This window comes from Lygodium microphyllum, chromosome 7 (assembly GCF_053477565.2).
Source record: "Lygodium microphyllum isolate KBCC chromosome 7, Lygodium_microphyllum_v1.1.10, whole genome shotgun sequence".
Lineage (NCBI taxonomy): Eukaryota > Viridiplantae > Streptophyta > Polypodiopsida > Schizaeales > Lygodiaceae > Lygodium > Lygodium microphyllum.
Window position 1 is genome coordinate 125,193,916 of NC_141141.1, and position 17,949 is coordinate 125,211,864.

The 17,949-nt window shown below is 41.4% G+C and overlaps 1 protein-coding gene across 2 annotated transcripts in view; it reads right to left on the reverse strand.

The window, feature by feature from the left end:
* LOC148033910 (uncharacterized) overlaps positions 1 to 17,949 on the reverse strand; it is a 32,603-nt gene continuing 14,654 nt past the window's right edge. Inside the window, exons 2-3 of one of the 2 annotated variants that reach the window (XM_087681894.1) lie at positions 5,050 to 5,141; positions 1 to 625 (exon numbers count right to left, since the gene is read on the reverse strand). In XM_087681894.1, the coding sequence (XP_087538020.1) occupies positions 502 to 625; positions 5,050 to 5,141 (216 nt within the window). In that variant the 3' untranslated portion in view covers positions 1 to 501. Of the gene's footprint in view, positions 626 to 3,418; positions 3,851 to 5,049; positions 5,142 to 17,949 lie in introns of those variants that run through there. The other variant, XM_087681895.1, reaches the window with a different exon arrangement.

Below are 17,949 nucleotides of genomic sequence, written 5' to 3' on the forward strand. Positions count from 1 at the left end.
TCATCAAGCAGTCATTCTGAATGTCACATGTATTCAACAGTTCAGCCTCCAAAGTTGCAGTCCTGCTGAAGTAAGGCCTTCAGTTTTGCCACTTGCCTCTACAAACATCTGGCAAAACCTGCCTCCTTGCCAGAGTCCAATGCATGTAAGCCTCCCTTCATGTACCATCAGAAATCTTGAAGCTTGATCATTGGCTCTATAAAGGATTACATTCTCCATAATAAAAATCACAAAAGAAAATACTTCCTCCTATAAAGGCACACTGTCAGCACAAGCCTAGTAACATAATTCTTCGTGTTCCTACAAATTCCAAAGTCATATGGCAACAATTGTTATTGCAGAAAGACCCCCTTCGAGTTCAATGACATCAACTCCCAAATCAATCAGGGTCTGTTATTGTATTCAGCCCAATGGGCCTGCTTCAAGAAATAGAAGGCTGAGAAAGTTTACAACAGCAACACTCCCCAAGGGAAAAAAATCACAACAACCTGCTGGATGATATCACATGAAATTGGCATACAGCTTTGTCCTAATGATGCTGAGTCTCACTTGGTTTCCCTTTCTGTGCCTTTGCTTCAGCCTCTTGTCGTTTCTTTTCCTTCGCAATCGCGTACAAGCGAGCATACTGTGGACCAAATTCAGACATTTACTTGTCACAACCAAAGATATTCCCTACTACCCAACAATCAGAAAACAGAACAAAAAGTAACCTGCTGAAGATAAACTGTGAATAACAATCACATTCCTGCCTTTTGGTGAACTTGGAAAAAAAGAGAAGTAAACTATCAACTATGTTCCTATTTGTAGTAACTGAAGGATGTAAGAAGATAAACTGCACAAAAAGGCTGATCTTAAACATGCAAATAGCAAAGAAATATATATCATAATTTCCTCTCTCTCATGTGGTTGTGCTATCCAGAGATTGAGATGAAGAAGTCAGAAAGAATGTAAGGTCATTCACCGTAATAATAAATAATGAACACAAATCTAATCTGTAAGAATGTGTGCACCAAGGGAATAGTTAAATACTGGCCCCTGGCTGTCATATAGGATCCCTTCACACTTACTTTCAGCTTATAATAATAAAGACAAGGGACTCACAACTCAATCGAAGGAAAAATGCCAATCTACTATGCTGAAATGAAAAAAGAGTACATACACACGGTATATCTAAATGAGTGATGGGCTACGATTATAAATGGGGCCATTGTACCAAAAAATAGGGGCCCCTAGACATAAATTGGGGATGACTAAGATGGAGACAGACATTATCTCAACAATAAGTAGAGGATTCTTGCAATGCGCATTGTAGTTCATTTTTAACCCACTCCACCCCATTTTTCCATCTCAAGCACGGAGCCCCCCCCTTTCAGGGGGCCCACGGCTCCTATGTGAGTCTACAGCAGCCTGCAACCTTGCTTTCAGGCTGAAATACAACAAAATCTATCCCTCTCAGACCATTCAGTCCATCCCTACATCTTAGTCCATTCTCACTCCATACTCAGTCCCCCATTCTTAGTCAATCTCAGCTCTTTCTGTGTTAAGCTCCGAAAACCCAGAACAACATTCAATTCAAATTTCATGAAAGAAAATCGAGAAGTTTCAATAGGACAAGAGTCCTAAATTTCTATGAGACAGGATTCGAGGACAAACCCGCTTTCATCCCAAATGTTTCCAATTCTAACACTAGATTTCTCAGCCTTCATCTTCAACCTCATCGCAATAGCAGGGAATTAAGGGACATGACCACTTTCCCAATTGTTTAAATTCTAGCACCAAATTTCTCAGCCTTTATGTTCAGCCCCATCAGCACAACCCAAGCTGCCAACATCATCTCTACAGGTTTGTATTGCTGCCCTTCTACATTGGCACTGCTGTTTGCTGCCAGGTGGACAACTCCAACCTGTCTGTTGTGCTGCCCTGTTGTCAAAACACAAGTTTGCTGCCTGAGACCTGCTCTAGACGCTACCATGCTGCTACCATGTGTCCAGGCCTACCCAGCCATCAAATCCAACTTCCCAGGGACATCCCAGACAACTGTATTTTGCTCTCTCTCAGCCATGCTATTGAGGCTGCTGTCTGGCTGCCACATTATCATTCAGCTCCAGATTTGCAGTTTCCTCCTGCTGCAAATCTGGTTGGACCCTGAACACAAGTTTTTGAGGCATACCAGCATTCGAATACTAGCTGTCTGCTCGTAATTCAAGTACAGGACATTCTGGCTGATCCGTGGCATCAACGATTCCTCCAGCACCCCATGGCCCAAGACCTCAAGTCACAAAGTCTTGTGTGTTTTCTTCAGGCTCTACTTCAAGCATCTGCCTCCACATTGCAGTTAGCCCCTTGCACTCCTTTAGCTTTCACTAAAGTCATTACTTCCCTTATTTATTTAATGCATCATTTCGTTCTTTTTTTGAAAAAACATTTGTTAGTCGTGTTGTACTTTGACTCTCGAGCCTCTGCCTCCACTCCAACTACATTGCAATTTGCAGTTAATCCCTTCTGCTCCATGTGTTAATTGTATCCATTAGTTTCCTTATTTATTTAGTAATTCATTTCATTTCATTCTTTGAGTATACACTTGTTTGTGGTGCTGTTTGTACATCTTTTTGGTGCTCTATGTTAACCTTCATGTTCTCACTTATAGTGCCATAGCTCAAATCCTCACATCGTATTCGAGAATAGATGCTTTGGATACCTAAGTTGCTAAGACCGTTTGGATTTTTAATAACGCTCAAACTAGTCTCTGATATCTCAACTTTGGAGGGATTGGATCACATAGACCTTAGGCAATTAACAGAAGTGTACTTCTAGGAATATATATACTTCTAGGAATATATAAGTTGATAATATCCATCATCCACGATCCCCACAACCCACCCTCTTCACATGTGCTCCATCATCTTCGGCCCACCTCCCCACATTAGCTTCACCATCAACACACTTGAGACATGGCTGAAGGAAGTTGAGAGTTGGCCATCCTTCACAAACTACTTTCCAAATGACTAGCATTCGCCATCAACACACTTGAGACATGGCTGAAGGAAGTTGAGAGTTGGCCATCCTTCACAAACTACTTTCCAAATGACTAGCATTCATCACAACCAAGCATTGAGGCAAGTTCATCCTTCCAATTTTTATGAGCCAAGTTCTCTCTATGTCACTCGTAATATGCACATACTGAATGTAAGTCGCCATAAAGACCAAATGAAACTGGCCTTCAATAAAGAAAAGGATAGTAGACTTTAACATGCACTTAAAGACATGACACATACATTTTAAAACACACATTACAATGTGAAAACTTGACATAACTGAGCCACATTGTGTAGACATTGTGTAAGCCTATAGCCTCACTATAGACATTGGATCCAAAGAACTGAGAAAAAATTAACCTAAAACAGTCAAAAACAATATGTTGATCCAAAGAAGTGTGCTGAAGGACTCAACAAAATCTTAAGTACATAAAAAGGGCTGCTAGAAAATGCACAATGCACAGTGCAGAGTACAATACCAATGCATCATGATCATATCATAGATCATAGAATATAGTAAATACATGGATGATAGAAGTTAGAAGAAGCTTCAAGCCTCAAGAGTCAAAAGTCGGGGATCAAAGTTCTATATCTTCCTCATGCCCTTCTTCCTAAGAAGACTATGAAAGCTCATCATCACCATCATCATTAGAAGCTTGGGAACTAGTGCCTGCATGACCTGCACCATCAGCCACTGTGCATATATCCTCATCTTCCTCTTGTTGCTCTTGCAAAGCAATCAGCATGTCATCTTCTTTTTCTTGGTTGATCATTTCCAATGTCACCTCCATCTTCTCATAACCCTTCTCCTTTATCTGTGTTACAAGTCTCAAGTTAGTATGTATATAGACCAACTTCTCTGTATGTGAGGACTTCAACTTATTCCTTCTCTTTGCGTGTATAGCTAAAAAAGTGCTCCAATTCCTTGAGATAGAACCTAAAAGGCAAGTTGTTACAATTTGAGAGTGCTAGCACCAAAAGCTTCCCACCATTATGCAAGATAATGCATAAGCTTTTCCTCCTTTGCAATTCCATATGAAAAGGAACCACGCTCAGACTTATATACATCAAGCCCATCGATGATCACAACTTGTAGGTCCAAATTATACTTTGTGCACCACTATACTACCTCCCTCCATCCATTATTCACCTCTTCATCACTCTCTTGGTTTTTTTCTCACCATACAAAATAATACCTATCGTATGCAATAGAGAATGCATCATGTTCCAACGATCAATGCAAAGACTTTTAATTTCATTAAGTCTTGCAAAATCCACATCATTCAAAGACTCTATATTCTCTACCATGCAATCTGTGAGCTCATAAATCAGCCCCATTGTGGGACCTTCTCTATCAGCCAATCGCAATATTTTTAAGATAGGACCACAAACTTCCACGATCAGCCTTGCATTCTCCCAAAACATGGGTCCCAAAATTATGGCTGCGATCTCTTGGCCTTTATTTGTACAGGCAGCTTTAAGCCTTTGCCATTCTAGGTCCACAACCATTCTTCGCAAGCCGTTATACAACCAGGGATCCAACAAATTAGACAACACAATAAACATGCATGGAAATCTAGTGGTAGCAAGCTTCAAAAGCTCCTTTTGACTATACTTTCTAAACAAAGCAATAATGGTTGGTCTTTTTGTGATGAAGCTCACAATTTTTGTGCCTTGCTCCAAGACAGGTGCAATCCACCAAAGTTTGCAAATGTCTTCAAAGAGTAAGTTCGGACAATGGCAAGTACATCTATTAAAAAAGATGGAAGGCAATTCTTTCTCAATCAAGTTACCAAAAATAATGCAATTAGATGCATTATCCATGCATACCTAAATTAAACAACACTCTCTAGCCCCACATCCAAAATTACATCTTTCAAAACACCAAAAATATATTCTCCTAATTTGTAGTGGCTACTAGTATCAAAAAACTTAAGAAAGGCAATGCATTGGATGGAAGCAAGATTGTCACTATCTACCACTAGGTCTTTGTTTTTTTGGATCAAGAGTGCACCTGTGAATGCAACATGCATCCTTCATCATTTGCAACTGTGGAAGCCTCAACGAACTCGTGCAAATCAATAACCTCAACATCAACATTTGCTCCTAGTACACTTGCACCAAGTCCAACATGCAATCACCGTACATTTTTTTTACATCAACAAGAGGACATTTGCATCTCTCAACCCCAAAACCTTTCAAGCCCAAAATTTGTGCTCTTATGCAAGTTGGACCACTATCCCATTCATGGGCACAAAAATTGCACCTCGCCATGCACATGCAATGCTAGAGTTTATTGACTATGGTCACATTTTCCCACTCACATCTCTTTCTTCTTCCCATGGCCACAACCTACAGTCACCAATGAAGTGAACATTGAAGAACTGTGTTCAAAGTAACCTTCAAACCTAGAGCAAAAAGTGATTGAAACTTGAGACTAGAGAAGCAATAGTTTTTGCTTGCACTTCACAGTGAAAAATTGTAGCAATTCAACCTTCAAGAAATAGTAGTTCAACAATCGTTTTTTAGGAGTCAAGAGTCAGGATAACATTCGTTTTTCCCAAGGAAAGTAGTCATTTTTGCCAGGACGGCTATTGTCAATTCACTATTGAGGAATCAGTGGTCACTTTTCACAAAGGCTTTAGGACAGTTTTCAGTTTTCCCTACACAAGTTGATTTTGCCAAATAACCAATCACCTCGGCCCTACGAAGTTAAATCACAGCAGTTTTGGGGATGCCACGACATAATTTTTAACTTTTGGGCACTTGGGGCTGTTTCTTTAAAAATATTTGACAGGACAAGTATGTTATGAATAACGTGCTTTCATACTTTTCATACGTTTGCAAAGCATGTTATCTGAAACATACTTGGCAAATGGGACAAGTGTGCTATGCGTAACATACTTCGTTTTTTTCAGACGTTTGCAAATGTTTATTTGCTCAAACATACGAGTATGAAAAAAACTATGCTCTCATCCCCGTACTTGGCCAATGGGACAAGTGTGCTATGCATAACATACTTCATTTTTTTCAGACGTTTGCAAATGTTTGTTTGCTCAAACATACGAGTATGAAAAAAACTATCCTCTCATCCCCCTACTACTGTCTAGCGCCCATACTAGCATATAGAGTGTGTGTTGGGGCTGATTGTTACAACCTTCTACATTCAGCCATTGCAGTCACATTGTTCCTTCTCTTTCCTGGGTTCTCTCTTTGTCTCCTCCTCTCTCTCTTTGTGTTCACTTTCCTCTTTCCAGTGGGCACTCTCACATGGTTTCAGAGCCACACATGGGAGCCAAAGATCTTGAAGAGGAGTATGCTTTCCACAACGAAATCAGTCAGGCATCATCCCTATGTGCTGCAGACCTTGCGCTTGGAGTCAAACTATGCAAGATGGCTAGGTGGCTTGTTTCCAGCCCACAATAGGCTGCATTTGACAGAGATAGAGTCTTACTAGATGGGGATCGGATGGTACAAACACAGCATTTTGCAGTGATTCGAGGTGCCAAACCTTCCCGTCGATGTGAATGGTATTGCAGGCTGCATTTGACAAGGACAGATCTTCACTACCTTGCATTGTGCGCTTGGATGGCTTCTACCGGGCTGGGCGGCCTGTTTTCTGCCCATATGGGCCTGTGTGTTTGAAGGCAAATCCCCTGTTTGCTAGGTTGTTTGCTCTGTTGGAACAGGCCCCCTACATTGCGTGTGTTTTATTCCGGCAGGACCCCTCCAATCTGTGTTTTTGCTGCAGGGAAGTTTCCAGCATTGGGTGGCCTCTCACACTACCGGCCCCCGGGCAACAGCCTTTACTGCACCCGAATGGCCATATTCAGGCTGGGCAGCACCTTTCTCTGCTGGACTGCCTATTTCCAGCAGATAAGACTTATTTCTCTGATGTGTTTCACTGCTGGGACCATCCTACTAACCTGAGCAGTCTGTTCTCAGACCTGGGTCGCATCTTCCTAACCTGGGTGGCAAGTATACAGGCCTGGGTGACAATTTCAACCTTCTAGGCGGCCTCTTTTCCAGGCCCACAGCCAGGCAGATTTGTGTTTATTGTAGATACACCATTTCTGGGCGTTCTTGGTACACTACCAGCCCATGGATTGGCTGTGTTTATACGTTGCAGGTCTGTTTTGCATTTATTGTTCCCTCTTCTTGCTCGGAATTCTGTGTTCCCTTTGGCATCAGATACTCCCCATCTACCTTGCCTAAGTCAGTCTTCTTCTATACCATGGCCCGATAGACCCCAATTATCCCAAGGACACCTATTATCGGTCGCTTTCATTTTGCAGCATCTTGGCATGTATTCTATGGGGGATCGTGCGGTTCAAGACACTTCAACCAACCATCATCCTATCTCTCTTTCCTACTATATTCTTCTAGGGTTTTTAGAACCCAATTGGAATTGATGGCATCTCTTGAGCAAGTGCCAATCCTACCCTCTCAACCCACATCCAAAAAGCTGAATGGAACGAACTACCCTCTATGATCTTGCCGCAGCATATGGAGTGTCTCCTCAACAACTATAATCTTTGGGATTTTGTTATTGTCCCTATATCTTGACCTATCCCAGATCCTCATGATGGTGTGACCATGGATTCAACAACTTTATGGGATCGGGTAAATGCCAAAGCCCACTCTTTTCTCCTTTTGAGTTGTACAGATTCTGTGCTCGTGCATGTTAAACATATCCGCATTGCTGCAGAGATTTGGAGGAGATTCACATCTCTTCTCCGGATCTAGATATTTGGGCATCCCTTATCTCTTGAGTTGAAGCTACGACAACTTTCCGATTACTCTATGATGAGGGATCACATCCAAAGGATGGAGGAGTTTCGAGATGAGCTTACATCCCTCTATACGGTGTCAAAGGGTTTGCAATTCATGGTATAAAACATGGAGTTCTTATGATTGCAGATGAACTTCATTAGGATTCACATGAGGAACTTTCATACATAATTCAGTAATTATTCCCCTACATTTGTCTTAGATGCCATTTAATCTCATAAGTTCCTTTGTAACTTGGCATGTAACTTTCAATTTGTATCATGTAAATTAACAAAAAAATAAGTCTATGAGGACCTTCAACTTGATCAATAGGTGGTAATTGACAGTTTACAGGTTATGTCACATTGGTTTATGAGGGGTATTTCCTTGGAAGTCAAGAAGAGTGCCCAAAGTCCATTTGGTTTGTATGGGACATGAAGTAATGGTTGTAAGAGACTTGTGTGACTAGTAAGTGACCTATATGGTCCACTTTTTGTGTGGAAGGAGATGAGGAGTTCAGCCCGCAATTTTCGGCACACTTGAAGGGCCTGTTCATGGCTACAATGGCTGAAGCATTTCCAAGCACACAAAGGTGAAGATCAACATGCAACTCAAGTGTAAAGGCTGGACAGAGATCATGCTCCAACACTTGTCAAGTAAGGGTTCTTTCTTTTCATGCATTGGCTATGAATCAAGCCACAAGTGGCCGTCCCAAACAGGGCAAAACAAGGTTTTCATTTTCAGCCTGCTCTTATAAGCGTCTTCTTCCATTCTCTTACCATATTCGTGTACCATTGAAGCCCTTCTTGTGCCCAAGTACTTGAGTGACTTTGGGGCAAGTCAAGAGGTGATTTTTGCCAATGTATGGGCTAAATAGGCTCTCCCAAAAACTGTCATAAACAGGGCAGCCCACTATTCTTGTCTTCTTAAAGGGAAATCAAGTGATCTATGTGGTTGCAAGTGTTGGTATTGACCTCTAAACATCAAGGCTTCATTTGAAGAGTGAATAGAGAGGCATATTCTTGAGTTTATGTATGTTTTGGGGGCTTGTTAATGGGCTGGAAATTACTGTCATAAAACAGGGCTGAAGTGTACTTAGAGCTTTATCAGTGCCTTTCAAGAGCTTTTGGTCTATGTCTTGGAAGTAGTGGAGTCTACCACTCAAATACTAGTATCTTGGAGTTGTTCATTGGCATTCATGAAATTGTAACCATTTGGGCTTGCATTTGAAATATGTTTTTGGATTAAATCTGAGATAAAATGTCTACATGTAATGGTCTATTAACCTCATAAGCATTTGATGTAATCAAGTCAAAGTCTTTGATGCCATTCATGTATGCTAAGTATATGAAAAAGCTTAAGGTCTTCTCCTCCAACTAAATCATCTCTAAAACCCAAGACTTATCAAATCCATTATTTTCTCTCTCCCCTTACCTTAAATCTCTCACTTCTCTTCTGCTCTAAACCCCGGTGGTAGACCTTCGACCCCCAACACGACAACAACAGACATTTCTTCGGAGAACCTAGCTATGACATTTCTCTCACATCTTCCGTCACCAACATATGATATGTTCTACACCAATCTTTTCATTGCTCATAGCAAGGAGACTCCCACCTGGGAGGAGCTAGTCCCATTGGTGCTTGAGCAAGATGTGCATCATAGTGGACAAATTCTTGCGAAGCCCGTGCACATGGCTATGCATATGCGGCTATATCTCTAGATATAGAACAAGCCAAGTAGAAGAAAGGGAAGAGGAAGAAGTTGGAGTCATCTTCCGACTCTAATATAGATTTTGTGGGAAAGCATAGAGGATTTCCCACGTATCCACATTATGAGAAGACCTCGCATCCCGAGGAGAATTGCTAGGGAAAATACCCTCACCTTTGTCTAGGAGCAAAGGGTGGATTTATCTCTCCTTCATCACTCATTATTACCACCGAGTCAATCTTTCCATACATTTATTAGGTGGAGAAGCCTTCTTCGACTGTCTTGTCTTTTGAGCAGCCTTGGCTCTTTGATAGTGGTGCATCAAGCCCTATCACTCCCCAAGGTCATTTATTGTTGGATCTCTATCCATTAGAAGGTATCATCACTCCTAGTGACATTTCTACAATGCCTATTAGTGGTGTTGGCACCTTGCCTCTATTGTCTGACTGTCTATCTCAAGCTCTGTTTCTAAGGCTCTATGTCATGAGGACATGTATTTTTGAAACCTCACTTAACATGTGGATTAATTTTTAATCACATGGTTCAGTAAATGTTGTACATGTGAGGCGTAATTGGGGTTAGAGTAAATTTACAAGCCTGGGATCCGAGAAAATCATGGGATGTCAAGGCAAAAGTTGCTATAAGTTATGCCGCACAAGTACTTGGTAGTATCTTGAGCCAGTTGTTGGCCTAGGTCATTCATTTGGCCATAAGTGTAGTTGGTCACACTAGAGAAGTGGCGTTTAATAGCACCTGATGTCAATCTGATGGTCAAAGATAACAAAAGACACTCGGGAATGAAAGTTGCCTTACCAATTTAATTATTGGCCAGTCAAATTATTTTTCTGGACACCAAAATAATTATTAGATTAATTTTCAATATTTAAAGACTGAAAATTAATATTTAATTATGGATAATACTGGAAAAACCATTTGGAAAGGCTGCCACTTGTCAAAATGCCCATGTAAGACCGAAAAACGTTTTTAGAGGCTGGAAAGATGTATTTTTAGTATATTCAGCCTGCAAGAGAGAGAGAGGAGATGCTGCTAGTCTAATTTGCAGCCATTGGAGAACCTTCTAAGGCAGCCAGGGGCAGAAGAAGACTAATCAATAGTAGGTGACAGCATCTACAAGCTGTTGAGACAGGGCAGCAGCAGTAAATGACTGATTTTCTTCAGTTCTTTGCATCTACAAGTTGTTGTAGCAAGGCAACAACTGCATTTGACTAATTTTCAGTCATTTTTCGTGACAAAACTCCGAATTTTCTCTCTCTACAGCTTTCTCTCTTATCTCCCAGCCATTTCACCACCTTGCTCCGAAGATCTCAGCATTTGGACCCTTGGAGGCTGAGAAATTGCAAATTTATCTACTGTAAACCCTAATTTACAACAGAAATTAGGGTTTAACAGCAGCCTCGAGAAGCGTGCAAAAGATTGGAAGCTCCAAGACTTGGATTTGACAGGGCTGAAGCTGCTTTTAGCCTATTCAAGTGGAGGGATCAGCAAATAATTAAATTTGGGGCATCTTCCATCTCCATCAAAGCAGATGAAGGCCAATTAAGGACCCGAATCAAGAGGCAAATCAGATTGAAGACTTGCTAGTCACTTTGGACAACAACGGGAGTTTGGATTGCGAAGGGAATCGGGAGAATCCCATTGTAAATCAACTTTATCTTCAATAAAGCTGAAGAAATACCGAAAGGGGTGCCAATTTTAGGGCCAATCGTATGTGCATTGTCCAAGATGAGTAGGTAAATTTGTATTTTCAGATTTGCATTTATTGTTTGTTGCTGCAATTAAGTTGTAATCAAGGATTTAAGACCCATCCACGGAAGGAAGACTGGTTGCACCCTACATATTCTGCACTTGGGCTTCCCTCTCCTCTTAGTTTCTACCATTCCCAACCCTCGCGACCTGCATTGTCTTCACCGAGTTGGCTATCTTTGTTGAGGATTCATCTACATGAGCCACTTTTGTGTGACAAGTTGGCAAGAGAGAGAGCTGTCTCCATTCCACTTCCATTGTGCAAGGCCCTTCGAGACAACTTTCTATTGCCCCACTCGTCTCAATTGTGCACCATTTACCCCACAAGTTCCATCCCATCCCCCACCATCTCCTCTAGTGGTTCCCCATATCTCCCATCACTTTCAAAGGGGTACAATATCAGTGATGTGGCTATGGATTTCCTTGCCCTTTGTGTTTCGAAGGGGGCTTCCGAGGATCATGAGGAGTTCCTTCAAGGTTTCCACCATCCCTTGCCGCTTGGCCCTTGATCCCTATTGTTTCTATGCAACTTATGGCGCCTTCGATAGTTTCTCGCTATCGTCTCATAGTTCAGTCAAAGGCTTGGCTCACCCATTCCCGACTCGATTTTTCAAGAGTGATCCGTTCAAAGACTCTCCGTTTCCATTGCACTTTGGTGGACTTCGGTTTGATTGGATTTTTAAATGGAGAGGGGATCTTTCTCCTTGGCTGACATTCTTTATCAATGGACTTCATTGATATTGACACTCTTTCATTGATATTGACACTCTTCTTGCCACCCTTGGATCCGCATCTCCTTTGGCTTTCCACCACATCCAAGTTCTGAGAGAGAGTGTCAGTAATCACGTGTGACTTGTGTGGCCATCTCTTGCCTGTGAGCCTCAATCTAAGTCAAATGAGGACATTAGAAGCTCTAACATTGTATTTATCTATCATTTTATGTATTTTAGACACTTTAGATGGAGGGTGTGCATTTCATTTTAGACACTTTTGGCCATCTTTGGGGCTTTGACCCTATTTAGTGTTTTGCCACTTTTTGCCTATATATAGGTGGCCTACCTTCCCACTCTCATTATCCATCATTGATCCTGCATGATCAGTCAAGCCTCCTCATTCTCTTATCCCCATGCTTTTGTCTAGCGCCCACATTAGCGTGTAGAGCTGCATGTTGGGACTCACTATTGTAGCTTTGTACCTTCAGCCATTGCAATCACATTGTTCCTTCTCTCTCCTGTGTTTTCTCATTCTCTCCTCTTCATCTTCACTTTCCTCTTTCCATTGTGCACTCTCACAATCTGTGCGTTGTTTCTGGAGCTTTTGAGCGTCCTGAACACCTTGCTTGTAACCAACCTTCCTTCCATGGAGGGGTGGTAATAACCTGCTTATAACTTAGTTATAGCAAGCAATAATCATTGAAACGCTGAAACACAAACATTTACCAATCAATCTTGGACATTGAACGCCCTATTGGCCCCAAAATTAACGCCCCTTTCAATATTTCTTTAACTTTAATTGCAATCGAATTCAAATACAATGGGATTCCTTCAATCCCCATTCACAAACCAAAAGCCCCTTGTTGTCAATAATGACCAACAAGTCTTCAAATTGATTTGCCCCTTGATTTGTTTATACAATGCTTCACCAACTCCTTCGGAAATGAAATTGCCCTAAATTTGAATATTGGGTTGTCCCTCACTTGAATCTTGTTGAGTATTAATTCTCAACCTTGAAAATTCAAGTCTTGAGGCTTCAACCTCTTGGCACACTTCTCGAGGTGGTTGTAAAACCCTAATTTTTGCCGTAAATTAGGGTTTACAAGGCAGAGAAAAATACAATTTCTCAATCTCCAAGGATTAGAATGCTGGGAAATGGTTGGAGAATGAGAGAGAATGCTGAATATAGAGAAAGTTCAAACTTCCATCGCGAGAAAATGGAAGAAATCAGCTACTCCCCTGTCTAGACTACCATGAAAGCTGTCTCCATTCAAGGAATACACCGAATATGATTGTTTATTTGGCTAAAATAGCCCTCAAACTGCAGTCACCTACTGTTGTAGTCTCTTTAGGGCACTTTAGGGCATATCACCAGCTCCTAAAGGGTCTCTTGCTGGCTGGAAATGGCTTGTCAATTGTTGTAGCAGCTATGGCAACCTTCTCTCTGTCTCTCGCAAGTTGCACAAGGCTCGAATGACCCTCTCTCTCTCTCCCCCAGGCTTAAAAACATATTTCCCACTTGCATGGGCAAGTTTTGCCAAGTGGCAGCCTTCCAAACTCAATTTGTCAGCATTATCTGTATTATTACATTAATTTTCAGCTTAAAATTCTGAAAATTCATTTAATAATTATTTTAGTGCCCAAAAATTTAGTTCAACCATCCGAGAATTAAATTGGCTAAGCCAATTCATCTCCCAGGTGTTCCCGAGTCTTCTTTAGCCCCCGAACTGATATTAAGTACCATTAAATGCCAAATCCCTAGTGCCAAATATACTAGGTGGTATTTGGTGCCAAAATTTGGCCTAAGATATTTTATGGTAGTAAAATATCTTAGGCCAAATTTTGGCACCAAATACCACCTAGTATCTTTGCAACATTACTTAAGACAACTTTTGCCTTTGGTATCCACTCATTTCCTCGAATCCTTTGCTTTAAATATGAAATAATCTCAATTGCACTTCACATGTGCAACACATACTTAAAACATTTGATTAAAAATTAATCCAAATGTTAAGTAAAACAAGCAAAATTTCAAAATCCTTGTGACATCACTCCTCTTCGAGCTAATTTTGACAAGGACAACTATGAAGAAGTTATGCTTACATGGGATACCAATGATGCCTATGCATATTTTGCTATTCTTCGTTGTATCTCTAAAGAAATACTTCTAATGGTCACCTCCTGCAAGACTGCTCTAATGATATAGGCAAAGCTTCAGATGTATAAAGCTCCCTCAACTATGCGTTTAGTTACCCTTTATGGTCAACTCCAAGGGATGAAGTTTGAGCCAAAGGATACTATTCAATCATTTCTGCTTCATATTACACAGGTACAGGATTAGCTTCAACACATGCAATCCGCTCTTCCAGAGGCTTATCTTGTGGGATTGTGATCTATAAGCTCCCTCCAAATTTTGAGGTGTGGCCAATGCTTTGCAAGCCTAGACATCATCAATGCCAGTGAGCTTTACCCATATGTCCTCCATGCCACTTGAGCATGACGCATTTTTACGGTTACAAGGGCAGCTTCAATCCCAATACGGTAACTCCAGGAGGCCTTTGCATTCAAAGAGGGGTAACAAGAAGAAGTCATCGAAGGTTCAATGCTATCACTATGGTAAGAAGGGATATTCGCTCAAGGATTGCAAATAGTTAGCAACTTCGAGGAAGCAAAAGCAACAAGATACGAACAACTCCATCGAGTCATCTGCCTCCTCCGACTCTAATCCTCCAGCCAAGGCACAGAAAGAGTCTTCTTCTTCTATTGCGAGAAGGGCTTTGCAGTCACCCCTCCTACTTTCTAGTGCAGGTGATGCGATCATCCCTCACAACTCTCCGATGCCAGAGGGAGAGAGAGAGGGCAATGAGATGGGGCACGTGAGCCTCATGTATACATGTATACAAGTGCACATGTTCCAAAGAGAGACTTCCCTAGCGCATCGCTTTAAGTCTAGCAGGTTTTGAAATCATGGACCTAGGATTGACATCCAAGTTCGTGAGGGGTTGTTACTTGACTAAGACAGAGATTAGCTCCTAGTCCAAGCTCACATGAGGAGACATTATGGCAGTCTTGGCCAAAGGCGGGGAATCCATTTTCACATATGCTCAGAGGCATTTTTGACATGATAGTCATGTATATTATTGCGAAGCATTGTTAACAGACACAAAGTGCTATTATGGTTCTTCTCTATATTCAGGAGCTAGTATGAACAACATCAATATCAAATTCTCTCTCAGGCATCTTGGTGGTGGCTTGATCACCCATTGCTTGGGTATCCATGGTCCTATTCTAGTGGTCTTTGTTCTATGGACTTTTGAGTCATTATCATTATATCATTGTTTTATATCAGATCACCCATGATCTGAGTGTTAGCAATCTAGTCAGCTCATGTACCCTGCCTCATTGCTATTGAGGCCATCATTACTTCCCTATTGTTATTGCTGCTACCATCATCGTTACCCTGCTATGTTATTTGTATTGCTACTGCTACCTTACTGCTCGCCTTGGTGCTACTATTCCCACACCTTGCTCCTGTGCAAGCCTTGCTCCTATGGCCACTAACCTAGTTGATTGGTTTCTTTTCTTTTTTTTCCTCCTTTTTTCCGGGCGGCGGGGTGGGGTGGTGTGAAGGGAAGAGAGAGAGAGAAAGCTCTTTGCAGGCTCCAGGCTGTTGCAGCCTACCATCTCGTTGATCGAAGAGAGAATGAAAAATTAAAGGACTTTTTTATTTTGTTAATTTCAATTATATAAGTCCAATAAAAAATAATGAAATACTAAAAGGGTTCCTAGTTTTGGGGCCAACAGGCTATCCATGGTCCGAAATTTAAGAGATAAAGTGTGCATCTCAATTTATGCATATTAATTACTTGCCATAATTATTGTTATATATTATTACCACCCTATCTAAGGAGGAAGGCTGGTTTCGTGGTTCCATTGATGGGATATCATCAAATCCCTTGACTTGGTGGGCCTGAGGCACCTAATCGAAGGTCAAAAGCTTTGCTCTAGTGCTGAAATTGTGTTCAACTAAGCATTTACAGTAAGTATGTCATCTTACAGTGAGATGGAATCAAGCAATGATGATACATATCGTTTTGAAAATGCACATAATAAAGGGGAAAATGCGATGCCTAATCTTAAAACAAGCTTACAACATGGACAGCAAGGAGAAAATGTGATTGTTGACCAAGAAGCGGGTCCTAATGACCAGCAAGGAGATGAAGAATATAATGACGACCGGTTCAAGGCTTGGTTGAAGACAGCAACTAACATCTTTGTTCAATTGGCCAAAGATCTACAATTTGAGAGATTTTTAAATTCTCCCAAAAAGGACAGCAAGGGCAAGAAGAAGATGTCACTTTCAAAGGCCTTTGGGCAACAAGAAGCTTCCAAAGGACCACCACCATAGCTTAAAGATGCACCTAAGGTTGGGGATGAGTAGAAGCAAATGGTACCAGTGAAATTGAATATCCAAATGCAAGGCCATCTTGGTAGTGCCAATCCAATGGGTTTTGGACACCTGGGCATACAAACAATGATGGGGCAACCAAGATATTTTGATGGTGGTGCTATTTTTCATGCTATGGTGGATCAAGACCGCATACGAGAATGTATAGCACAACTCCTTACGGTATGCATCAACCAACACATGGTGTGCAAGGCCCAATGTATCGGGTATGGTTGATCATGTGCATGACCCCATGTATGGCAACATCGGCATGATGCCTAGGGCACAAAGTGGCATGTTTGGTAATGCATCTACACCCCCAAGCGCAATGGGGCTGAAGGAACGAGTGCTGGTCATGCAAATGTTTCTTTTGGTGTTGGTTATGATGCAAATACAACAAATGCACCCTTTTTGCAGTAGCTAGTATATAACAACAATGACTCCCAAAGGGGCAACAAAAGAATGTGATGAGGGCGGATGAGTCCTTCAGTGGTGCACAAGATAGGCTGAAAACTTTGGCATTTATTCAGTAGTTTGATGCAGTCTATTCCGAAGGCAACTTCACCAAATCCTCATTCGGAAGGTAGCCACTTTTTTTAAGGGGAATGCACTGTAGTGGTGGTCCACACTCTTAATGCAAGGTAGAGAACCGTCAACATGGGGACAATTCAAGCAAGTGTTTGCATCAAATTGATTGACTAGTACATTTGAGGTGAACATCGAAACAAGCTTAATGCAACACAATGCAAGAACTGGGAACAATATAATAAGAAGTTTTGGGATGCCTTGCTACCAGTAACTTCTTATCATTCAATTCCTCTTCATGAGCAAGTGGAAAAGTATGTATATGGGTTACTTAAGGAAATCAAGGATTTTTGCCTTAAATCCACTGTCTAGCATGTCTCTGCTCATAGATACTACTGCTACAACCAATACATTATTGCATGGGAAAGATTCACGCTTCCAAGGAAGTGGAAAGAAGCTGAATAAGAAGTTGTCAAAGACTGAGAAATGGAGTAGATCTAAAAGTTAGCCTGAAAAGAGGTCAAAACAGCAAGGAAACAACTTGGAATTATAGTCACAAGTGATAGCCATTTTTGGACTCGAGGATTGGAGGGACGATAGCTTTTTTCCGTCCCACATCCCATGTAATTATATAGTCACAAGTGACAGGCATTCCTCCCCGTTCCCCGTTCCCTGTCCACGTCCCATTTTGCGTCACTTGTGACTATGCTAGAAATCAATTGCACAACATAGAAAATTAAGGGCTGCAAATAAATGCTTTGTTTGTAAACACGAGGGTTGCCTAGCTAAGGGTAGTCCCAATAGGCAACAAGCTAGAAAATCAAAAAATCAAGGAGATCTCAAGGGTAAGAAGCCCAAAACATTAATTGGATTGATACCAGATGGTATATTGGTTTCCACACCTCTTTGATATTGTCTCCAGTAAATCAAGTGCATCTCATGCGCAAGCTTGTGAACATGGAGTTGGATGAGTCTAAGCTACATCTG